At 38.9% G+C, this 26,519-nt stretch overlaps 1 protein-coding gene across 1 annotated transcript in view; it reads right to left on the bottom strand.

Moving 5' to 3' along the window:
• MANBA (mannosidase, beta A, lysosomal) overlaps window positions 1–26,519 on the bottom strand; it is a 126,051-nt gene that overhangs the window by 53,891 nt on the left and 45,641 nt on the right. Inside the window, exons 8-11 of the mRNA XM_010848280.1 lie at window positions 17,801–17,952; window positions 14,824–14,941; window positions 12,909–12,995; window positions 8,889–9,056 (exon numbers count right to left, since the gene is read on the bottom strand). Of these exons, the coding sequence (XP_010846582.1) occupies window positions 8,889–9,056; window positions 12,909–12,995; window positions 14,824–14,941; window positions 17,801–17,952 (525 nt within the window). The remainder of the gene's footprint in view (window positions 1–8,888; window positions 9,057–12,908; window positions 12,996–14,823; window positions 14,942–17,800; window positions 17,953–26,519) is intronic.

Below are 26,519 nucleotides of genomic sequence, written 5' to 3'. Positions count from 1 at the left end.
AAGAAGGTGGAGCACTGAAGACCTGATGCCTTTGAACTGTGGTGCTAGAGAAGACTCCTGAGAGTCCCTTGGACAGCGAGGAGATCAAGGGAAATCAACCCTGAATACTCATTGGAAGGACTAATGCTGAAACTCCAGTATTTTGGTCATCTGATGCAAACAGCTGACTCATTGGAAAAGTCCCTGATGCTGGGAAAGATTGAGGGCAGTAGGAGAAGAGGGCATCAGAGGATGAGATGGCTGGATGGCATCACCAATGCAATGGACATGAACTTGGGCAAACTTCGGGAGATGATGAGGGACAGAGAGGCCTGGTGAGCTGCAGTCCATGGGGTCACAAAAAGTCAGACATGATGGGCTGACTGAACAACAACAATAGTACCATCTAGGACATGGATCATATAAAATTCCTCCCCTTCCCACAAATGTCTACTAGCTTCCCACTGTCTACTGAATGAAGCCCAACTCCCTAACGTGATTCAAAGTCCTTTGAAGATTTGTTTCCAAACTGCCTTTTCTGTCTTTGACTCTCCACACCAATCCACAAGTCCTTTGCTTCAAGCACTGGGCAGTGCTTGCTGCTTCCTATCCATCCCTGTTTTCACATCTTTTCACCTTTCTTGACATGGCCTAAAATACCTAAAGAACAACCACTTTGCCTCAAATTCTACCCTACCTTTAAGGCTTGGTTTGAATGTCACCTTATAACTGAAAGCCTTTCTAGATCCTTCCAGTTAAAACGACTGGTTCTTCCATACAATTGCTAACATTTTGGAACTACATTTTTCATAGTACTTCTTTCACTCGGCCATGTGAAGCTGGTATTTCTTTTCATGTCTCCCAAGAGCTATAAGCTCCACGAGGATAACAGGTTCCCCACAGCATTGAGAATGAGGCTTTGCTCCTAGAAATATATATCCAGCAAATTCTGGTTGAATTTTAAAATATTAAAAAGCATGGTAAGATTATAGGGAATAAAATTTTAAACAATATTCTATTATAATGGCTTTAAAGTAAAATTGGAAAAGGCTGATCAACTGATCTTAACAATCAAGCTTGATTGGTTTCCCTCCATTATTCCAGATTCTTCAATAATTTGATAAGTTAAGCCAGTCAGTAAAATTACTAAAGAGTCTCTGCCTAAAAATATCCACCTGTGATAATGCACTACGATTTATTTCCATTTTTGTATAATTGCTGCTTTTTGTTTGATTTTTAGTCTCAGATCTCACAGATGATTTCTTTCTAGATCATGACCTTAAATGGTTCTTTGAACCAAGAGATACCTTGGTTCAAATAACCATTTGAACAGAGAATGTTTAGAGAATGACTGTTCTTTAAAAAGCATGAATTGCAAAAGAAGACTGATCATTTTGTAAGTGTGTGGATGAACCAATTTACGGTCCTTTTCCTTAAATGCTTTGTGTGCTGGGTCTGTGTGCTCAGTTGTGTCCAACTCTCTTGCGACCCCATCGACTGTAGCCTGCCAGCCTCCTCTGTCCGTGGAATTTTCTGGGCAAGAATGCTGGAGCAGGTTCCCCTTTCTTACTCCAGGGGATCTTCCAGACCCAGGGATTGAACCCACGTCTCCTGAGGCTCCTGCACTGGTAGGCGGATTCTTTACCACTGCACCACCTGGGGAGCCCAAATGTACGTGACTCCTAAATACTTTATACTTTGATACAAATGACAACAGTTATGACTATATAGCACTTAATCCTGTCCATCTTGAAATAAATTAGCAAACATCACTTACTGCTCACAAAATCATTAAAAAACAAAACAAAACAAAACAAAAACACAGATTCCCTTGAGAAATTCCCTGGTAATCCAGTGGTTAAGACTTGGTGTTTTCCCTGCCATGGGCCAGGCCCCTGGTTGGGAAACTAAGATGTCACAAGCTGTTTGTAGAAGGAAGGGAGGGAGGGAGAGTGGGAAGAAAGAAAGGAGGAAAGAAGTGGTTCCTATTCAAGATGGCAATATAACTATGTTTCTAAAAAAATAACAGCTTGTAAAAAAGTTAAATAAATAAAAACAAAGATCCCTTGTGAGAAAAGCATCAAGCTTCCATTTAAAAGATGGATAAGAAGTGGTACACACAGACTAATTTTTTTTAAGTTCAACAGTGTAGTGTTAAAACCAGAGATTGCTGAGGGAAACCAACGAAGATGATACTGATGATAAGCATTAAGTCAAAGTCCGCTGTGGGCCAGAATCTGTGTAATCACCTTCCATCCACTACCTCACTTAATCTACACAACATCTTTTAAGAGTTGCTGACTCTTAGATGGGAAAATGGAGATTAAGTAATTTATCCAAGTTTACTATGGACAGTATGTGGCCCAGCCAGGACTTGGAGTCACGTGCTCTTAAGCACTAAGCTACGAAATGAAAATTCTGACATTAACATCCATTTTGTAAAACTGTCAGGTACGAAAAATATGATACCAATACTGTGAGTAAACAGAAAAGTGTTCTACATAATGTTAAAGCTTATACCATCACATTTTGTGAATTAAAAAACTCTTCATGACACATGACTACTTAGCATAACAGATAAGCAAAAACTTTGAACCTATGTTTTTCATGAATCCTCACTGAAGTTTCTTCACATAAAGATCTCTCAGTCTGAACAGATGCTCCCAGCTTACATATTCTAAAATAAAGAATGTTGACTTACATGGATACTTCTAAATTCTAGATGCAATACTATGTTTCTAGAAAACCTAAGTATCTATAGCTTTAGGAGAAGTTATAAACCCAAATTGGACACTAACTACAGGAAAAATTAAATACATGAGGGTTAAAAAAAAAATATGCACCCTAGGATGCAGATTGGCGCAGTCCCTGTGGAAAACAGTATGAAAGCTCCTCAGAAAACTAAAAACAGAATTACCATACAATTCAGCAAAGCCACTCCCAGGCACATATTCAGACAAAACTATAATTCAAAAAGATACATGCAACTCTATAGCCATGACATGGAAACAACCTAAATGTCTATCAGCAGATGAATGGATAAAGAAGGTTTAACGCATATATACAATGGAATACTGCTCAGTCATAAAAAAGAGTGAAATAATGCTATTTGCAGCAACCTGGATGCAACCAGAGATGATCATACTAAGTGAAGTGAGAAAGATAAATATATGATATCGTTTATATGTGGAATATGAAATATAATTCAAATGAACCTATGAAACAGAATCACGGACATAATGAACAGACAGGTGGTTGCCAATGGAGTGAGAGTTGGGGGAGGGATAGAGTGAGAGGTTGTGGTTAACAGATGTAAGCTTTTATATATATATTCATACAATGGATAAATAACAAAGTCCTACTGTATAGCACAGGGAACTATATTCAGTATCTTATAATAAACCACAGTGGAAAAGAATATTTTAAAAAGGGTATGTGTGTATATATATATGTGTGTATATATACCTGAATCACTTTGCTGTACAGCAGTAATTAATGCAACATTGTAAATCAGCTGTACTTCAATAAAAAACAAACTAAAATAAAACCTCTGCCCCCTCCAAGTCATTGTTACATGTCCAGTCTGGCATGTCCAGACTGTTACATGGGTGAATTTGTCTCAGCAAAGCCAATAATCTCTATTTTATTTATATTGTTCCTAGACATTAAAATGGAAAAGGCCCCTAACTCATTCTGTGAGGTGAGTATTAGCACATGCACCCCAAACACTACAAGCTGGGTCCCATGGCCCAAATATTTCTTGCAAGGAGATGCAACCAGTCCATCCTAAAGGAGATCAGTGCTGGGTGTTCATTGGAAGGACTAATGCTGAAGCTGAAACTCCAGTCTGGCCACCTGATGTGAAGAGCTGACTCATTGGAAAAGACCCTGATGCTGGGAAAGACTGAGGGCAGGAGAAGAAGGGGACGACAGAGGATGAGATGGTTGGATGGCATCACCAACTCAATGGACATGAGTTGGGGTGGACTCCGGGAGTTGGTGCTAGACAGGGAGGCTTGGCATGCTGCAGCTCATAGGGTCGCAAAGAGTCGGATATGACTAAATGACTGAACCGAACTGAATAATTATGTTTGGTAACATTTTTAATACTGAATATAAATGTTATGAGACCCAACATCCATTCTCCTATTTCTAGAGTCCCCTCGTCTTTCTTTGTGAGTCTCATCTACTAGATTCAATTTTTAAAAACAAATTTGGCTCCTCTAGGAATGAGTTTACAATTCTTATCACCTCTGTCACCAGCCACCCAGTTCTACTCCTGGGCAACAGGTGGTGGTTTAATTGCTCAGTTGTGTCTGACTCTTCGAGACCCCTTGGACTGTAAACTTCCATGCTCCTCTGACCATGAGGTTTTCCAGGCAAGAATACTGGAGTGGGTTGCCATTTCCTTCTCCAGTGCATCTTTCCAACCCAGGGATTGAACCTGCATCTCTTGTGTCTCCTGCATTGAAGGAGGATTCTTTACTTACTGAGCTATCAGGGACCAATTTTACTTGTGAATATAAATTTTAAAATCCTACCAAAATCTTAGCAAATCAAATCCAGCAGGGCAAAAGAACAAGGCATTATGACTAAATAGAGCTTGAATTATGACTAGCTTATCATTAGAAAATTAATTCACAGTGGTCACTATACTGGGGCTTCCCAAGTGGCACTATTGGTAAAGAAACTGCCTGCTAATGCAGGAGACATAAGAGATGCAGCTTTGATCCCTGGGTCAGGAAGATCCCCTGGAGAAAGGCATGGCAATCCACTCCAGTACTCTTGCCTAGAGAATCCCATGGACAGAGGAGCTTGGCGGGCTACAGTCCACAGGGTCCCAAAGAGCTGGACACGACTGAGCAACTTAGCACATGCACAGTCACTGTATTAGTATCTTAAAGAACTAAAAGGCAGGGGAGGGAAAGAAGCAGGGTATCAATAAAGCATCTAATGCAGACATTCTCAGCCTTTGGGGATCCATGGATAGCCTCCAAAGAGTTCATGACAACCTGTGATTCAAAGTGCAATATTGGTGTACATGTGCTAAGTTTCACAGACAGGTTAATTCTCAAAGAAGTCAATTCATGAATCCTTTCATATGTTGCATTACTGGACTGCACTAAAAAAAAAGTACAGAAAAATATACATCAATATTCAAACTGTTGCATTTTCAAAACAGATTCTTAAAATTCTACTTCATTAAAAAGCATGGCAGGGCTTCCCTGATGGCTAAGTGGTGGAGCACTTGTCTGCCAGTGTGAGGGACATGGGTTTGATCCCTGATCTGGGAAGATCTTACCTACCTCGGAGCAACTAAGCCCGTGCACCACGACTACTAAGCCTGTGGTCTAGAGCCTGAGAGTCGCAAATACTGAGCCCGTGTGCTGCAGCTACTGAGCGACACGCCCTACATCGTGTGCGCAGCAGCAAAAGAGGCCGCCACATTGAGAAACCTGTGCGCCCCAAGGAAGGGTAGCCCCCTCTTCCACAACTAGAGAAAGCCCGCACAGCAAAGACCCAGCACAGCCAATAATAAGTAAACAATTTTTTTTTAAAAAAAAAAGCATGACAGGCACACCATTTTTCCTAGGAACCTAGAGGTTATCATACTAAATGGAGTTAAGTCAGAGAGAGAGAGACAAATATCATTATACCACTAATATGTGGAATCTAAAATACAAACTGATGTATTTTACTATGAAACAGAAAACAGACTCACAGATATAGAGAGTAGACTTGTGGTTGCCAAGCGGGAGGGGAGGTAGGAGAGGAAAGGAACAGGAGTTTGAGATTAGCAGAGGCAAACAATTATATACAGGATGGATAAACAATAATGTCCTACTGTATAACACAGGCAACTGTATTCAAGACCCTATGACAATCCATATGCAAGAGAATATGAAAAATCATATATATTATAGATATAACTGAGTTATCTTGCTACATGGAAGAAATCAACACAACATTGTAAACCAACTATACTTCAACAAAACTTTTTAAAATATCCAAAAAGTGGAAATAATACAAATGCCCATCAACTAATGGATAGACAAATGTGGGATACCCGTATAATAAAATACGATTTGACAATAAAAAGGAATGAAGTACTGATACATGCTACAACATGGATGAAACTAAAATATTTTGCTAAGTGAAAGAAGCCAATCACAAAAGACTACCTATTGTGTGACTTTACTTATATGAAATGTCCAGAATAGGCACCTCCATAGAGAAAGAAAGCAGATTAACATTTGCCTGGGAGAAGGCGGAACACAAATCAGGAATCAGTGTTAACAGATGCAGTATATTTTAGATAGCGATGATAGTTGCAAATACTGAAAATATACTAAAAACTACAGTGGAGTTCATGTTACGCGATAGAAAGCAAAACTTTCCTGCCGGTGACATGGAGCATACGGAAGAAATGAGTTTCATTGTTCTGAGCCATGGAAATTTGGGGTTTGTTGTGTTATCACAGAATACATTAGCCTATTTTAATAACGTAGCCAATAAATAGACATTTCCTCTATCTACCTACAAGTTAAGTCAGAAAACCCATGCCCTCAGAATCTCTAGACAAAATTCCATCATCCTACATTCATCAGGTTATAGGCCTCTGTATCAAAGCGAACTTGATTGGATATGAATCTCTATATGTGACCGAATATTACTATTTGAAAGTGTCATGAAACTCAGTGAGGGCCTTAAAACCTGAAAATACACAGTAGATACTGAAATATAAACATTTAGTTTTATTTTCTATGATTTTACTTTGTCATCATTTTAGACAACAAAAAAGGGAAGATTAAATGCTGGATAATTGCATTCTTATATGTCAAAAAATTTCTTTTGCTATTTTGAAAATTAAAAATCACTCAAAGAATTATAATGCCTTTAATACTAGTGTATAAGCATCAGTACATCACATTTAAAGTGAATTAAACAATGATCCAATTTTAAAATTACACAGGGTGATAGAAGATATATTGTATATGTATCTGCCAAATCACTTTATCATAAAGTGATTTTCAAATGCATCATTTCTTCTATTTTCAAAAACCCTATCCATTAAAAAGTTCTATTATCACATCTTTCATTCAGATTTTCCTAATTATTATTATGGATGTTTTGTGAATTGTATGAGGTTACATGTGATCATTCTATGTCTTACTTTTTTCCTTTTAAAGCTCACAGGAAGATTTCCTCTTAGACTATATGTAAGTAGTCAAGGACCTTAGGGTTACAGAAATTATATCTTAGAAAACCAAAACCATGTTTCAGATTTTTAATGTCTTGAAATATCCCTGCCAGTTTTTTAATTGTCATTCCCACCAAATATTGGGATTCTCTTATTAATTGGAGAAGGCAATGGCACCCCACTCTAGTACTGTTGCCCGGAAAATCCCATGGATGGAGGAGCCTGGTGGGCTGCAGTCCATGGGGTCGCTAAGAGTCAGACATGACTGAGCAACTTCACTTTCACTTTTCACTTTCATGCACTGGAGAAGGAAATGGCAACCCACTCCAGTGTTCTTGCCTGGAGAATCCCATGGATGGAGAAGCCTGGTGGGCTGCCGTCTATGGGGTCGCACAGAGTCGGACACGACTGAAGCGACTTAGCAGCAGCAATCTATTAATTGTTGTGGTAGTCATTTGATGGCAAAGCAAATCTAATGGGATATTTAAGTGTATACATTTTTTAAAAAGGCAGGACAGGCCCAGCATTTTTACTACAATTGAAGGTTTGGGGCAACTGTGCCTCCAGCAAGTCTATCAGTGCCATTTTCCTACAGCATCTGCTCATTTTGTATCCGTGTCACATTTTGGTAATTTATACAATAACTCCAACTTTTAAACTATTACTATGCTTGTTATAGTGATCTGTAATCAGTGATCTTTGAGGTTATTACTGTAATTGTTTTGGGACACCACGAACCCCACCCACATAAGATGGCAAACTTAATCCTTAAGTGTCGTGGGTGTTCTGACTGCTCCACTGGCAAGCCATTCCCCCATGAGGGACTGAAGAGACCAGCCATTCTCTTCAGGCCTTCCTGTTCCCTGAGACACAACAGTATTGAAATTAGGCCAAGTAAGTGTTCAAGTGAAAGCAAGAAAATATGCCTCTCCTTGAAATCAAAAGCTAGAAATGATTCAATTTGTGAGGAAGGCATGTCAAAATCCAAGATAGGCCAAAAGATAGGCCTCTTTCACCTGAGATCTACTCACTTCTATTCACCAGCCAAGTTGTGAATGCAAAGGAAAACTTCTTGAAGAAAATTAAAAGTGCTACTTCAGTGAAAACATGAATGATAAGAAAATGAAACAGTCTTATTGCTGATATGGAGAAGTTCTGGATAGATCAAAACAGCCACATACACTCTTAAGCCAAAGCCTATTCCAGTGCTGGGCCCTAATTCTCTTCAATTCTATGATGGCTGAGTGAGGGAGGTAAGGAAGCTGCAGAAGAAGAGCCTGAAGCCAGCAGAGGTTGGTTCATGAGACTTAAGGAAAGGAGCCATTTCCATAACATAAGAGTGCAAAGTGAGGCAACAAGTGCTCAATGTAGAAGCTGCAGCAAGTTATCTAGAAGATCTAGCTAAGATCATTTTATTACTTCTGGCACGGCAAGCATGAGCACAGCATTGTACTGGTTCTTTCTCCCCCACATCCCAGTTCCTACTGGGATGACACAGACGGATTCATTGAGTGCTACGCATGTACTAAGCTGTGTTACACTGAGGCACGCTGAGTATAGGGACTCCACTGCTTTTTAAAAAAATTTTTTGGTCACACTGAGAGGCACATAGAATCTCAGTTCCCCGGCTAGGGATCCAGCATACAGCCCCTGCACTGGAAGCATGGAATCTTAATGATTGGACCACCAGGGGAGTCCACGAACTTACTTCTAAGACGATCGTTAGGATGTTTTTCACGTACAGTGTCACATAGTCTTTGATGTAGGTTTGCAAGTAGCCGGGCTTTGTATCATACCAACCCATCATTAGTGCAGCTTCATTTTCATTATTCCCACTCCATGTGATGATGGAGGGATGAGATTTCAGTCTCCGGACCTAAAATTGAAGAAAACATAAAACAATATTCAAATGCTCAACATAAAAAGGCTCAGAGTTGCAATTATTCATAAAATTATAACCACTGCCTTTCTGAATGTGTATTTTTACATGTCAGAAAACTCATCAGAAAATGAGCAGTAATGTTACATGTGGGAAGACATTTTAAGAAACCTCTGACATTCTTTTTATCTACATTTTATAAACATTGATAAAATATGGTTCCTCTTCTGTTTTATAAAAACTGATGAAAATATAATCCCTTTTACTAAAAGGGAAAAACAAATCAGCTCATCACTATCTGGCTCACCACAAAAAGGTTCTAAGAAATACAAAGGGCAGAAGACATTACATTACAGAGGTTAGTTTCTCAAAAGCAAGTTGGAGTTTTTGAGGGAGAAACAAATAAGACAAAACAAACACTACTGTGAGAGAGGGACTGAAGTCCCACACAGTCTCCAGCAAGATCAGAAAACCACCAGGACAGGTAGAGAGAGCTTTACAAAGCGAGTGAGTACCACAAGAGATTCTGGAATTTACAAAGACATGAAGCATTCTAGAGGAAAAAAGATTAAGACATCAAGAGTCTGTCCTCTGAAATAACTATGTCATATCTTAAGACTTTGGCCACTTGATGGGAAGAGCTGACTCATCAGAAAGGACCCTGATGCTGGGACGGGTTGGGGGCAGGAGGAGAAGGGGATGATAGAGGATGAGATGGTTGGATGGTATCATTGACTCAACGTACATGAGTTTGAGCAAACTCAGGGAAGTCTAGCATGCTGCAGTCCATGGGGTTGCAAAGTGTTGGACATGACTTAGTGAATGAACAGCAATGTCTTAAGAAATCAACTAAGGTTAAGTCATTGAATATATCTAAATACAGAAAAAGAAATTGAGGAATCTGAAAACCCTGCATGATCTGGGCTCATTGTAGGCCAGCCCTTCATAGACAGGAAAGGATTCAGTTCTTCTGACACACTGGAAGATAACCCAGCAGAAGAGGGCAATTAAATCTCTTTGAGAACAACAGAGTGAGTCAATGGTCAAGAGAAATTCTTTTGGAACATGTTTTAGCAATATAACCTCATTGGTATTCATAGCTTCTCTTGCACTGGAATGGATGATTACATGATGGGTTTCAGCTGATGTTCTCACTGTGGTCTCCATTCAATATGCTAAGTAATTCACATGTGAAATAGAGATGTATTAAGAATACCTTCAGAGAAGGCAATGGCAAGCCACTCCAGTACTCTTGCCTAGAAAATCTCATGGACGGAGGAGCTTGGTAGGCTTCAGTCCATGGGGTCACTACTAGTCGGACACGACTGAGCGACTTCACTTTCACTTTTCACTTGCACGCATTGGAGAAGGAAATGGCAACCCACTCCAGTGTTCTTGCCTGGAGAATCCCAGGGATGGCGGAGCCTGGTGGGCTGCCGTCTATGGGGTCACACAGAGTCGGACACAACTGAAGCGACTTAGCAGCAGCAGCAAGAATACCTTAAAGAGATGTATGTCATTTAAAAAATTAAAGTTTGTGCTTTTTCTAAACTAGTCTTATAAACAATATTTCCTTATTTGCCCCTGGAAATACTGTTTCTAAGGTAGCTTCCCTGATAGCTCAGTTAGTATAGAATCTGCCTGCAATGCAGGAGACCCCGGTTCAATTCCTGGATCAGAAAGATTGCTGGAGAAGGGATGGGCTACCCACTCCAGTATTCTTCGGCTTCCCTGGTGGCTCAGCTGGTAAAGAATCCACATGAAATGCAGGAGACCTGTGTTTGATCCCTGGGTTGAGAAGATCCCCTGGAGAAGGGAAAGGCTACCCACCCCAATATTCTGGCCTGGAGAATTCTGGCCATGGACTATTCAATCCATGGGGTCACAAAGAGTCAGACACAACTGAGCAATTTTCACTTTCACTTTTCACATACAGGTAAAAGAGGGCTATGACCAACTGTGACAGGCATGTTTCTGGTACTGACGAAAATACAAATACCAAAGAGACAAAAAACTTCAGTGACTCTATGCTCACACACCCTTCAAACTGACCTAGAATTTTATGATGAGCTTTACTTTAAAATTTTAATAAACCCTGCACAAAAAGTTCTCTTTAATAATACATAAAAGAACTGAAAACGCATAGATATATTTTAATTGTGTGAAGGAAAATTTAAAATAAGACTGAAATGTTTACAACCTACATAACTACAATTAATATTTTAAAAGTTATTCATTCATCCATCCACTTATACATCAGATGACTAATACAGCCGGGTCATGGGGGAACTTGCCCTAAGCCTCAGGGAGATTACAACCTTGATGGAGTGACAAAACATTGAACAAGTAATTTCAAGTGTGATGTATGTCACAAAGGGAAAATGACCTAATCTAGACTTGCAGACATAGAAAGTTTCTTCCCAGAGAGTCATGCATGCCCAAGGTAAGACGAGTCAGAAAAAGAACAACTGAGATCACCCACAGAGGAGGGTAATAGGGCAAGGCATTCCAGGTCAGGGAAAGTACGGGGAATATGGTATCTAACGAGGCTGGGGAGACAGGCAGAGACAAGATAGCGCATGGAGGATCTTTAACTGTATCTAGAGGGCTCTGAGTAAGGGATGATTCAATGCTCACTTTCTAAACTTAAGAAAAAACGGACACAGAAAACAAACTGTGACCCAGTGAATTATTATTATAAGGCAATCACACTTGCAACACCATCCAGACTAAGAAAACTTCACCAAGACCCCAGGAGCCCTCATGTACCCCTTCCTAATCACAGTCCTTCCTTCCTTCCAAAAGTAACCAGTATCTTGAGTGCCATAATATGTTTTTCATTTCTTTTGGTTTTCCCCACAAATATACATTCACAGACACCAATTTTAACTTATAGATTTTAACATACTTGGTGGATTTCGATCCACTGACATTCTTATCCTTACTGAATTTCAAATTGTCCCACTTATAGATTTTAACATACTTATAGATTTTAACATACTCAGTGGATTTCAATCCACTGACATTCTTATCCTTACTGAATTTCAAATTGTCCCACTTTCGGTCGGTCAATCTCATCAATATTCTTTTAACATATCTTTGGTAGCCTCCTTGTTATTTGTATGCCAAAATATTCCAGCATCATCTCCTGTTCCAGACCTGGAACCAGCCATTTCTCTAAGAACTCTTCTTTTAGTGGGAAAGACTATTTCAATACAAGGATGCTCAATTTGACTAGGCTGTTTACTCTTTTTAAGACTTTTCAGTGAACAGAGCTAGGATATAATCACTTCTTTGCATTTATAGATCTATAAATACAAGGTGTTTATATGTGGAATGCAACAGAAATCAAGGAGTTAAGAATCAAAATTTTTGGCCTGAGAAATTCAAAGACCGGTATTGCCGTTTATTGAGGTGGGGAACACAGCAAGAAAAGCAAGTCTGGGGAAGGTAATATAAGTTTGGTTTAGACATGTTACATTTGAGATTCCTATTACACCTCCAGGTAGGGCTACCAAGCAGGGAGCTGGATAATAAGAACCAGGAATTCAGCAGAGAAGTCAGGGCCAGGAATAAATCTGACAGTCATCCACCAATAAGTGGAATGAGAACCATGAGACTGGATGGACTCACTCAAGGAGTCAATCACCTGGCTGATTTTTTTTTTTTTTTCCCATGGGATTTAATAAAGAGAACAAAAAGAAACAAAGAGAAGAAATTAAACACAGCATTGTAAATCAGCTGTACTTCAATGGAATTTAAAACAAGAAAAACAAGGACAGGTTTAACAAAACGTAAAACTAAAACTTAAGCCTTTACTCCTTCTTGGAATGTTACATAATGACATACCTGGTGAGTGACTTCTTCTCTCACGGAATCCATGAAATCCTTATCGGTTGGGTAAAGCGCACAGGCAAACATGAAATCCTGCCATATCTGGCAAATCAAATAAGAGGCAACACAGTACTTCCATAGGTTTCATTGCACAGAAGGAAAGTCTTTGTCCTAAACCTTGGGCATTATCTTTCACGCAAACGAAAATCAACTCAGCCCGATGTATGTGACCATTTTAGCAGCACAAGGCATGGGGCACTAGGAAAGGTACTTTACAAAGTCACCAGAGCCGTAGGGAAACCTGAGAAGAGAAAATGTTAGGTGGGCAGAAAAGAAAAAAAAAAAAAGAGGAATGCAAATAAGGAAATAGTGCTTGTATTGTGGAGAATGTGAAATTCAGTAAACATTTCTCCCAACCTCTCCTCATTTCTAACTCATTCTAATTTTCACCAGGAATTTGGTTTTGAGAAATGGTCCAGACTGTTAAGAAATGTACTTTTTTAAAAATCGAAGAATTAACTTTTCATGGCCAAAAGGATCCCTTTATGGACATTTTAGAGGAAACCACGTAAGTGCAACTGGGCTTCCCAGGTGGCGCTAGTGGTAAAGAATTCACCTGCTCATGCAGGAGACGCTAAGAGAAATGGGTTCGATCCCTGGGTTGAGAGGATCCCCTGGAGTAGGAAATTGCAACATACTCCAGTATTCTTGCCTGGAGAATCCCATGGACAGAGGAGCTTGGTGGACTACAGTCCACAGGTTGCAAAGTGCCAGACACGACTCAGGATGCACCCTTCAAGGAGACCACAAGGAGCGTGGTTTACAGCACAGCGCTGTATCTGTCGGCCTGAATCAGAACTGCAGTTCCACCATATACCCACTCTGTGAGTTTGGGAAAGTTAGTTAACCTCTCCACATGCCAGTAAAACGGGGATAGAGAACAACAGTAACTCCCTCATATGCTGGGCATGAAGATGAAATAAAATAATAAATGCAGAGCACTGAGAACAATGTCCAGAATATTCCAGAATATTGACACATCATGACCATCAGCATTATCAATATTATTAAAATTACTACTCTTCTATGAAGTGCTTTATATTTTAGAACTGTAAGACTAGAATTAAAAGAATATATTTCCTTTGCTTAACCCTCACCAATGCAAACTATGTTCAGAGGTACTTAATGACAGTATTAAGCACATCTTTTTAAATGTAATCATTTTTCTTCTCTCTAGGTCTTGTTAGATCTCCTTAAAATTAAAATGTTTTTAATATTTTACTTTCCTTTTTATGCTTAACCTATCACAAAGAGAGTTACAAAGAAAATATAGATATATGCTTAGATATAACCAATATGCAGAATGTCTAGTATTTTAAAATAATCAAATAATTATGATATTTACTATCAATTATGGCTCTGGGTTTGCTAGATGCCATTTATTTCTCTGCCCAAAAAAAAAAAGTGGAACATCATTCTTGGCTCTGAGAAAAGAAGGAATGGGCTATGATGCCACTTATATGTGGGATCTAAAATATGACCCAAATGAATTTATGAAAGAGAAACACAGACATAGAAAACAAACTTACGGTTATCAAAGGGGAAGGAGGTGGGGAGGGATAAATTAGGACTTTAGGATTGGCAAATACAAACTATTAGATATCAAATAGATAAACAACAAGGACCTATTGCATAGCCTAGGGAACTTTATCCAATATCCTGTAATACACCACAATGGAAAAGAATATACATACATTTGTATAACTGGATCACTTTGTTGTATACCTGAAACTAGCACAACATTGTAAATAAACTACACCACATCAACAAAAAAAAAAAGGAATGGGCAATGTCACCCACTCAGAACACTGGAGGTCAAACTGAGGATATGGTGACATATCTACAAAATGGTGAGCTGTCAACTACGCACCATTATGCCTAGTTCATCACAGAGTTCGTAGAATTCATCCTGCTCATAAACTCCTCCTCCCCAGACCCGCAGAGCATTCATGTTAGCATCCACAACAGACTGCAAGAGGAGCCGCAACCTACAGAAGAAAGTTTTAAAACAAATGCTAATTTAAAATCTTGGGAACAATAAAAAATGAACAAAATTTTAAGAAATATGCTGTGGTTGATAAACACATTTCAAATAACTGTTAGAAGAACACATTTTAATTATGATGGTTTGGATACAATGCACAGTGAAGAAAATGAGACAAAATTATATATATACACATTAACTGTAATTGTAATTGACTTCCCTCATAGCTCAGACGGTAGAGAATCCATTTACAATACAGGACATCCAGGTTTAATCCCTGGGTTGGGAAGATCCCTTGGAGAAGGGAATGGCAACCCACTCCAGCATTCTTCTCTGGAGAATTCCATGGACAGAGGAGCCTGCAGGCTACAGTCCATGGGGTCGCAAAGAGTTGGACACGACTGATCGAATAACACTTTCACTTCACTTTCTAACTGTAACCACATAAAAATAAATGTAGAAAAATTATGAGTGATATCTTTTCTCTGCTTTCTAAATTTTCAGTCACGCTATTACACTATTTTTAAAATTAAATTTTTGTCTTAAAGTTATTCCTGTTGTAAACCTTAGAAACTATGTGTTCATTTTATACAACCATTTCAAACTGTAAAGCAAAAATCAGAGTTTGAATATTAGTTTCTAGCTCACCCTCATTCTTTTTTTTTTTTTTAAACAATTCCTCCAGTCCAGGACCCCCTTATCTAGTAAATTTCCTTCTTGCTCTAATTCCTATTTACATCACCTTCAGGAAAGTTTAGAAATTTGCATCCACTTTGACAGCATGAACCTTCCATTTCCAGAACAGCACCCAGAAGGGAAGGAAAAAGTCCAATAACAGGAAGACCATGGACCCAGAGAGCTGTGCTCCTAGTAAAAACGCCTATGGGCAGGTTTACTAACTGACCCAGTTGCTCAGTACAGTCGCCACCAAAACCTACCGGGAGCAGAGTGAAAGTGTTAGTCGTTCAGTCGTGTTTGACTCTTTGCAACCCCATGGACTGTAGCCCACCAGGCTCCTCTCTCCATGGGATTCCCAGGCAAGAATATTGAAGTGGGTTGCCATTTCCTACTGCAGGAGGGCTTCCCAGGCTGTGCTAGTGGTAAAGAACCCTCTACCAATGCAGGAGACGAAAGAGACAATCCCTGGGTTCAATCCCTGTGTTAGAAAGATCCTCTGGAGAAGGGCATTGCAATCCATTCCAGTATTCTTGTCTGGAGAATTCCATGGATAGAGGAGCCTGGTGCGTTACAGTCCATGGGGTCACAAAGAGTCGGACATGACTGAAGCGACTTAGCATGCATGCACTCCAGGGGGTCTTCCCAACCCAGGGATCAAACCTGGGCCTCTTGCATTGCAGGTAAATGCATCTGAGCCACTAGGGTGAAGAGGAGACAGCAAATTTTCTGTGGTCTGTCTGGAGAATGATTTTATTTTCATATGAAATTCAAAAATATTACACATTTTAAAGTAAAAGGATATTACTATAGATACAACTTTAGGCAAAATTAGAGTTTACATATACCAACCACATCTACATTCTAAACATAATATACCTCAACGCATATTTGTATAATGTAAGTAAGTCCATCACTTCATGGCAAATAGATGGGGAAACAGTGGAATACTTTATTTTGGGGGGTTCTAATATCACTGCAGTTGGTGATTGCAGCCATGAAATTAAAAGACACTTACTCCTTGGAAGGAAAGTTATGACCAACCTAGACAGCATATTAAAAAGCAGAGACATTACTTTGACAACAAAGGTCCAGCTAGTCAGGGCTATGGTTTTTCTAGTAGTCATGTACGGATGTGAGAGTTGGACTGTGAAGAAAGCTGAGCACCAAAGAATTGATGCTTCTGAACTGTGGTGTTGGAGAAGACTCTTGAGAGTCCCTTGGACTGCAAGGAGATCCAACCAGTCCATCCTAAAGGAAATCATTCCTGGGTGTGCATTGGAAGGACTGATGTTGAAGCTGAAACTCCAATACTTTGGCCACCTCATGTGAAGAGCTGATTCATTAGAAAAGACCCTGATGCTGGGAAAGATTGAGGGCAGGCAGAGAAGGGAATGTCGGAGGATGAGATGGTTGGATGGCTTCACCAACTCAATGGACATGAGTTTGGGTGGACTCCGGGAGTTGGTGATGGACAGGGAGGCCTGGCGTGCTACAGTCCAGGGGTCGCAGAGTCGGACACGACTGAGCAGCTAAACTGAAGTGAACTGAAATGTGTTTATTTTCACCTCACAAAGCTTATTTTTACTGTTACAAAGATAGCAGTTTATAAATATAATCAGGAAATATTTTCTTGTTAACTTCTATTTTCAGAGCTTCAGAAAGACACTCTGAAGATTTCTTTAGTTCTTTTTATTAAAGTATAATAAACATGAAGAATGTGTAAATTCTTAGCATGAAGAAGTAAATAGTTTTGATAAAGCATTACATTACCAAATTTATCATTTACCATTTTTTTGGTAAATCATACCAAACAAACAAACAAAAAAAACCCACAATATTCTTCAAAAAAGAATTTTAAAGTCAGATTTAATCATCTTTTTTTACAGGGGCTAACTATCCAAGATGCACGTTAGCCATTTTCTTGTTCCTCTAGACACAATTTATAAAAATTAGATAGTTTCAGCGGCCTCAAATAGTTTAGCTGTCAGATGGCCTATAGCTCATGAGAATGAAATGACTTAAAAAATTTTTCCATTCTAGAGTTTTCATCATCCTAGATTTATATGTTACCTCTTGGTTCCTTCCACCAGAACAACAACAAGAAAAAAACTTAAAATGAGTAGCTCTTAAGCTCTGTGGGATTGATAATAATAAGAGGAACAAGAAATAAAAGATGATAACTTACATGGCAGAGGTTACTCTATCCTGGAATGAATCTGCAGGGATCCAATTCGAGCCTTTCAGAAATATGGGAAGTCCATTAATTTTGAAGTAGAAACTCAGACCAGGAGAATTTTGTATGGGCTCTTCTACAAGTTCCACTGTCCTAAAATAAACCTATTGTTAACAGAATTAAATAATGCATATAAAATTTAAAACATAAGCATATGCCAAAACCAAACTATATTATTTACTATAGCCTTAAAAAAATAAGAGTTTTTATTTTTTAAAAAGCAAACTTCTGAGCAGTTTATATGAGGATAATTTAGTGTTAATTTTTTATCCACTTGAAGCACTTAATGAGAAAGAGCATTTTAAAGAAGATATATATGTAAATTATTGCCAGATTCTGTTATTTCTCTTTGAAAAGAAAAACACAGAAACCATTAAAGAGTGAAAATATATTGTAGTCTTTCCCATGAAGTAGCATTTGCAATAATGACAAAAAATATATATTTGAGATAACATTTCAAAATTAAAAGAAAAATTGATACTACTTCACAAAAGTGGGGGAGAAAATTCACCAGTTAAGCAGATACACCTTTAAAAAACACATTCTCATTTCAGTGCTGCTAAAATCTGCCAAAATGTGCACCTTAGAATCACAGAAAGACAGCACAAGGTATTTCATTATTTAACAATTTTCCATCTTAGGACCTCAATATTACAAAAACCATTTTGTTTAGTGGGCAATTTAATCCTAACTAATTATCCATCAAACTCAATGTCTGAGAGAGCACAAGTAGAGAGACTGGAAATGCGAGTGATGTTTCCACTGGAAGAAGGGACGGAAGCACAAAGTCCAGTGTTATCACTGCTGCATGAGAAGCTAAGATCTTCGTCCCAGAGACAGTCCAGCCAGGTTTCTCCACAGTTAAGCATGAGCAGCAAACTAGAAAAGATTGTATTCTTATCCAAATCTTCATTCTTTCCAGCCATAAACTGGATCAAGGAATGAGGGAGATAGTTGCATACCAATAAAGCCTCATCTTGAAAACAAGATTATGCATTTCTTCTCTAATTAATAGATCAGCTTATTTCATGTAGTAGAAGTGCCCACTGTTCTTCCACTTTCTGACGCTTACCCTAATTAATATGACATAACAAAAGACACCAGAGTTAATTGTAAGAGACACAGAACAAGGCCTTGATGAGGATGATCTTGACAGAGAATTACCACATCTGCTTTAGGATGCAAAGATGTTCTTTTAAAAAATGGTTATTTTCAGAGGTAACTTTAAAACATCTTGATGGTAGTTTCAAACATCTAGAACAACAGTTATTTAAGTGTGACTAAGGAACTGGCGACCCACTCCAGTGTTCTTGCCTGGAGAATCCCAGGGACAGGGGAGCCTGGTGGGCTGCCATCTCTGGGGTCACGCAGAGTCGGATACGACTGAAGTGACTTAGCAGCAGCAGCAGCAGCAGGGGACCATACGGGATCCCTGGGGACCTTTCAAGGGGATCTCTGAGTTCAAAACTATCTTCACAGTAAAGCTAAAACATTATGTGCCTTTTTCACTCTTACTCTTTTGAGGGGACAGTGGAATTTTCCAGAAGCTATAAGATGTGTGATGACATCATTCTGACAGCTAATGGAATGCGTGTTTGTATATTCTGGTGTGTTCTATAACAGAGGTTGAGTGTATAAAGAGGTGGGTTTTCAGAGATTAGCTCAATGTGTTCTCAGTACTACTCTGCTCTTACCAGCTGTTGGTGGTTATTCCTGCTATCATCTCTGTAGCCTCATTACTGTTCAATAAATTCTTATTTTTAAAGCCAAAGTTTTCCCTGCAACTTATACAGAAACACAAAAGGATGAGGTACCTTTGGTGAACTTGTTCAAGTAATAATTTTTAAGTTGTCAAATAAAAAGAAATTTTTATTTTTGAGACTCATTTAATGATATTTCATCTCATTCTAAAAGTAAACGTATTTATAATGTTTTTCCTAATTTTTATCTTAAATTATTGTCTTAAAATGGGACTAGAAGATTAACATTCTCACCTACCACCACACTGTCTACATTTAAAAGTGCTGGAAAAAATAAAACTGATTTATCAGAGAGTCTTCTGACTCAAGGAAGGGAGGAATCTACTCCAAAGAAACTGGGGAAAATAATAAATAAGAAACGAGATTGTGATGAAAGCCATATTCCCTTCAACTTTATAGATGGTAATAATTTATCTTACAGTGCATTATGCAATTGGAGAAGGAAATGGCAACCCACTCCAGTACTCTTGCCTGGAGAATCCCATGGACAGAAGAGCCTGGTGGGCTACAGTCCATGGAGCTGCAAAGAGCTGGACACAACTGAAGTGACTTAGCACGCATACATTATGCAATGGAACATTTAAATAATAATAATATTTATGGTGCCAGTTACATTGTAGTATCACTTTGAGACCAATCATTCTAAGCATAAAGAAAAAGAAGTTGAATATTTTAAACTTAGATGTGATAAGCTCTTCTAAAGGCTAATACATTCTTTACTATACTGTAGTACATCGTTTATGTCATATTATAATATTTTTCGAACTAGAAATGAAAAAACCCACTAGTACATCTCACAGGGTTGGTTATCACACCGCATTTGCTAGAGAAGCACACGTGCTAGCTAAGAGAGTGTTACAGAGGGTAACATTGCTGCTGCCTTGGCAGAAATCAAGGCAGTGTCTCCAATTTGTGCTGGAGTCATTATATTCCTCACCTTCATGCATTTATTGGTGGGAGGAGCCAGTTTCACTTAAGGACGTCCTTGATAAAGCAACAAAAAATCATTAAATCTATTAAATCCCAATCTTGAATACACATCATTGTAGTAGTCTGTGTGATGAAATGATGAAGTGGGAACTGTGAATAAAGCATCATGCAGGATGGATGTGTTGAGGAAAAGCATCTGGGCCACAGTTTGAGTTGTAAGCTGAATTAGCCATCTGGTTCACAAAGCTTTATTTTAACTTGAAAGAACCACCGGACAAACTATGTTTATTCAGATTGGTGACTTGCTAGACATTTTCTTGAAAATGACTAACTGAGCCTTGTCATTTCAAGGCAAATAACAGTTAAAAATTAGGATTTAGGAAAACTTGTACACCCTACCAAGAGCTTGAGAACTTCCCAATACTTAAAAACATTTCAGAAGTTATTGACTGTGATATTAACAAATGTGAATGTGATTTTTATATACTGAAATGGTTTAACATCTGGAAACATTTAAAAATCTCCAGACATCAACATTTTTCAAATAACCCATGCATTATATTACAATATCATACACGCATAAAAGACCCATCACAACGCGAGCCCAGAAATAAACTCACGCGCCCGTGGTCAATTACTTTCGACAAAGAAGGCAAGAATATACAATGGGAAAAAAGTCTCTTCAGCAAGTGGTGCTGGGAAAGCTGTAAATCAGTGCACATAAACCAGTGAAGTTAGAACACACCCTCACACAGTAGACAAAAATAAACTCAAAATGGCTTAAAGACCTAAACAGAAGACCTACCACCATAAAACTCCTAGCAGAGAACACAGGCAAAACATCCTTTGACACAAATCTCTTAGGCTGGTCTCCCAAGGTAATAGAAATAAAAGCTAAAATAAACAAATGGGATCTAATCGAATTTACAACTTTTTGCACAGCAAAGGAAACCATAACCATAAACAAGACAAAAAGAACCTATGGACTGGGGGGAAAAAAAATGTTTGCAAATCATGTGACTGACAAGGGATTAATCTCCAAAATTTACAAACAGCTCATGCTTCCAGGGCTTCCCTGGTGGCTCAGACAGTAAAACGTCAGCCTGCAATGTTGGAGACCTGGGTTTGATCCCTGGGTTGGGAAGATCCCCTAGAGAAGGCAGTGGCACCCCACTCCAGTACTCTTGCCTGGAAAATCCCATGGACAGAGGAGCCTGGTAGGCTACAGTCCATGGGGTCGCAAAGAGTCGGACAGGACTGAGCAACTTCACTTAGTACTTCATGCAGCTCAATATAAAAAAACCAAGTAACTCAATCAAAAGATAGCCAGAATACCTAAACAGGCATTTCTCCAAAGAACAGATACAGATGGCCAACAGGCACAGGAAAAGATGCTCAACATTGCTAATTATTAGAGAAGTGCAAATTAAAACTACAATGAGATAATACCTCATGCCAGTCAGAACGGTCATCATTAAAAAGTCTAAAAATAACACATGCTGGAGAGGGTATGGGGAAAGGGAACTCTCCTACACTGTTGGTGGGAGAGTAAGTTGGTGCAGTCACTTTGGAAAACAGTATAGAGTTGCCATATGATCTAGCAATCCCATTCCTAGTGATACATCCAAATGAAACTATAATTCAAAATGATACATGCAACTCTTGTGTTCCTAACAGCACTATTCACAATAGCCAAGATACAGAAACAACCTAAATGTCCAACAGAGAAATGGATACAGTGGATGCCGTATATATACAATACGGAATACTACTGGATGAAAAAAGCTGCTCACTGATGCAGTGGGTCTGTTTCATAGGTAAGTTCATTTGCATCACATTTAAGATTCCACATACAAGTGATATCGTATGGTATTTGTCTTTCTGACTGACTTCACTTAGTATGCTAATCTCCGTGTCTATCCGAGTTGCTCAGTACTTCATGCAGCTCAAACAAGCCTCCAGTTCTTGGTGAAAATGGTTGGGACAGTCAACCAAGAAACCTTGGTTTCTTCAGGTAATGTAAGATCAGCATTTCTTGTTGCTTCTCCTGGCACTCCTCTTCAAATTTGGGAGTTTTTTCCTATGTAAATGTTCATTTCTTCACAGTTTGTTTTTGCAAAATAAATAGCCTTCAAATTTTTTAAGAGTTTTAAAAGCTTGGAATTTCACTGTACATTGTTTAAAGCATATATATTTGTATCTGATTAACCTCATCTAAAATTCTACACTAAGGACAGAAAAATTCAGAAGGAAAAAGCCACACTAGCAGAGGACACAAATGAGCTGATTCATACATGTCCACATTTTCTTTGACTCACACAGGACTTTAAAGCCAAGATTATCTTTTCAGAATTCAGCCTTCTGGTACCCTAGCTTCATAACGAGCATTCTTTTTGTCTAGGAAAGACTTTCTGCAGCTTTTTTCAATGATGAATTGAGATTAAAAAGAATGAATAAAATTTTTCCAAATTTCCAGAAAACTTCACAGATGAAGAGATATTTCTGGGCTTTGCTGATAGCTCAGTGGTAAAGAATCCACCTACCAATGCAGGAGACATGGGTTTTGGTTCAGGAAGATCCCACATGCCTCAAAGCAACTAAGCCTGTGAGCCACAAGTACCGAACCTGTGCTCTAGAGCCCGCAAGCCACAACTACGGAAGCCTGCGTGCCCTAGAGCCTGTGCTCCCCAGCAAGAGAAGCCACCACAGTAAGAAGCCCGTGCACTGCGACTAGAGAGCAGCCCCTGTTTGCGAGAACTTGAGAAAAGCCCATGCGGCAATGAAGACCCAGCACAGACAAAAATTAATATTTTTTTAAAAAAAGAGATGTTTCCAAAAGAGCGAATTCTGCAAGTTTCAAAGAATGATTTTCAGGAAGCAAAGCAAAATTTGGGATTAATCGCCTTGATTTTTCTATGAACTCCACGGTTGATACTGGCCACATATGCAGTACTCTTATGGAGCTAACCACAACAGAGGTTTATAAAAAACGATCCAGGTGTTTTAAGATACCTGTAAGTACAGCAGCAGTCTTTCCAGAAATAGAAGAATACTTCTTTATTTCAACTCTATCACCTTCTCTATGGACATATCTGATTAACTCACACATTTGATCTCTGTATGGAGCATCTGGAGTGCTACCAAAAAGAATTCCAAGTTACTTTGGGGTTTTTTAATAACTGCCACCACTGATGTCACGTTTTACTTTGATTCCTTAGTTTTAAAACAATTATCTAGTAAAAAAAATTAATTTCAATTCTAAAGATACTAAAATTAGCAAAACATCTCATATGTACTCAGTCGCTTCAGTCATGTCCGACCCTTTGGGACCCTATGGACTATAGTCCACCCTGTTCCTCTGTCCATGGGATTCTTAAGGCAAGAAAACTGGAGTGGGTTGCCAATTCCTTCTCCAAGGGATCTTTCTGACCCAGGGATCAAACCCGCATCTCTTCTGTCTCCTGCATTGCAGGCAGATTCTTTATCCAACGAGTCACCTGGGAAGCCAACATTTCATATATGAACCCAAATATGCACTTACCAAGCAAAATATTATATATTACACATCACATTTCACACTTTCCTCTATTTCAAGTTTTTTTTAAGAAAAGACTTAAGTTTTTCAGAACAGTTTAAGACTCACAGCAAATAAGCTGCAAAGCTTATCCCCTGATCCCATACATCAATATCTACCCCCATTATCAACATCCACAGTGGCACATTTGTTACAACTGATCAACCCATACTGATACCTCATAATCACCCAAAGTCTATAGTTTACATTAGGGCTCACTCACAATGTTGTATATTCTATGAGTTTGGACAAATGCATAATGCATGTATCCATCACTATTCTGGTGTTAGAGTGGTTTCACTGTACTAAAAAGCCTCTGTGCTCTACCTATTCATCTCTCCCTCCACCTCCCAACCTGTAGCAATACCACTGATCTTTTAACTATCTCCATAGTTTTGTCTTTTCCAGAATATCACATAATTGGAATCATTTCAGATTAGCTTCTTTCACTTAGTAATATGACTCACATTCTAAGGTTCCTCTTGAAATAACTTGCTTGACAGACTTTATAATACCCCACCACTTACTTTCATTTTTGTAATTTACTTAAAGTACTCATTAATTTTGCCTCATGTTATCTCCCGTCATACTAAAACTATTTCTCCAAAGTTACTCCTTTTAACAAAAACAAATTTCAGACAAGATATTCTTTCCTGTCCAAAAGAAATACAGTCAGCACTTTCCCTTCCCCACAGTGCCTGCATTCTTTTTAAGACCCAGTACATCTCTGCTGCATGGGCTACAATGAAAATCTGTAACTTCCCCAAGGCATTCTGTCTGAGACTGTGTTGCTGGCTTGCGACCTGTCCAGTAAACATAAAAATTAAAATGCATATGTCTAATGTCGATGGAAGACAAGTAAGAAAGACATAAGCCTAACAATATGGATTTCAATGAGATACTTTAAAAATATGAAAATATTTTTGCATAAAGCAAGCCCAGGATAACAATGAAACCATCAGGAAACATGAACAATAGAGAGCCGATAAGAGAGGGCCGAAGAGCCGGAGATGAGGGAAAAAATTCCTCTTTGACACAGTACTGAGTGTTAACAAGCATGTGAGCATGAGTAAAGGCGAAATACAAACACTTTGGCAAACAGTTTAGCACTCTCTGTAAAAGCTGTACCCATGCATACCCTAGCATTCAGCAATCTCACCGCCAGCAGAAATTCTGGTGGGGGAATACGTGCACTGAGGGTCATACAGTAATGTTCATAGCAACATTATTCAGAAAAGCCAAAAATGGAAACTACCAAATCTCAACAGCAGAAAGTGTAACACAATGAAATATTACAAAACAGTGTAAGTAAACAAACTAGGGTTACACACCACAATGTATCTAAATGTCACAAATATAATGTTGAGCCAAGGTAGCCAGTCATACAAATGATGTAGTTCCATGGAAACAAAACTGAAAACCAGGCAAAAATAAATTATAGTGTTAGAAGCCAGTTGTGGATCCGCAGAGAGGAAAGCGGGTAGTAATTAGGGAAGCTGGCAAGAGCCGGGAAACTCTGAGGTGCTAGTAATTCTCTTGTTACTCAGTCAGGATGACAGCTACATGAGTGTTCAACTTCTGATCATTCATTAAACATTTTACTTATGTTCCATTTCTTTTGTCTTGTGTGTTATACTTTGCAATAAGTAAACACAAATCCCAGTCTGACACATTCCCACCAAATAAAGGCTGGAAAGAACTCAGACTAAGAGACTCCTGCCAGGAAACAGATTATGATGGCAAGTAGCAGTCACATCTCTTCACTTGCTAAATAATGGCAAGTTTGAAAACATTAAGAAATTTGGGACGGGCAAGAAACTGAATTTCCTGGAAGAACTACTCCAGATGGAAACAAAGGTGAATTAGGTATCAGCTCTCTTAACCAAATTTGGAAATAATTTATACTTTTAATCTACATTTCAGATGCCAATATTGATTTCTGAAATTTGTAAAACAGCTCAAATTTTTACATCATTCTGATTTCCTCTTGTGAGCAATCATGTAAGTGTAGGGAGGCATAAGAGATCATTCAATTCAACCTCTACCAGTCAAATGGACATAAAAACTCTTTAAAGTTCCCTGCAAATGAGTTTGGAGTTGCTCTTCAGTTACCCATTCTCGCATAAACACCTTGACTCTGGTACAGCCTCTCCTGGGAGTAACCTCAACCTCAAACACTCCACTTCAAGCTCTCGTCTTCCCTCTCGTCGGTCCTACTACAGCTGAATGAAAAAATACCATCAGTTCAGTTCAGTTCAGTCACTCAGTCATGTCCGACTCTTTGTGACCCCATGAATCGCAGCACGCCAGGCCTCTCTGTCCATCACAAACTCCCGGAGTTCACTCAGACTCACGTCCATTGAGCCGGTGATGCCATCCAGCCATCTCATCCTCTGTCGTCCCCTTC

The sequence above is a fragment of the Bison bison genome, unplaced genomic scaffold (genome assembly GCF_000754665.1).
Source record: "Bison bison bison isolate TAMUID 2011002044 unplaced genomic scaffold, Bison_UMD1.0 scf7180017864263, whole genome shotgun sequence".
Lineage (NCBI taxonomy): Eukaryota > Metazoa > Chordata > Mammalia > Artiodactyla > Bovidae > Bison > Bison bison.
The sequence above is the reverse complement of the archived record's forward strand: the minus strand, read 5'-3'. Positions and strand labels throughout refer to the sequence as shown.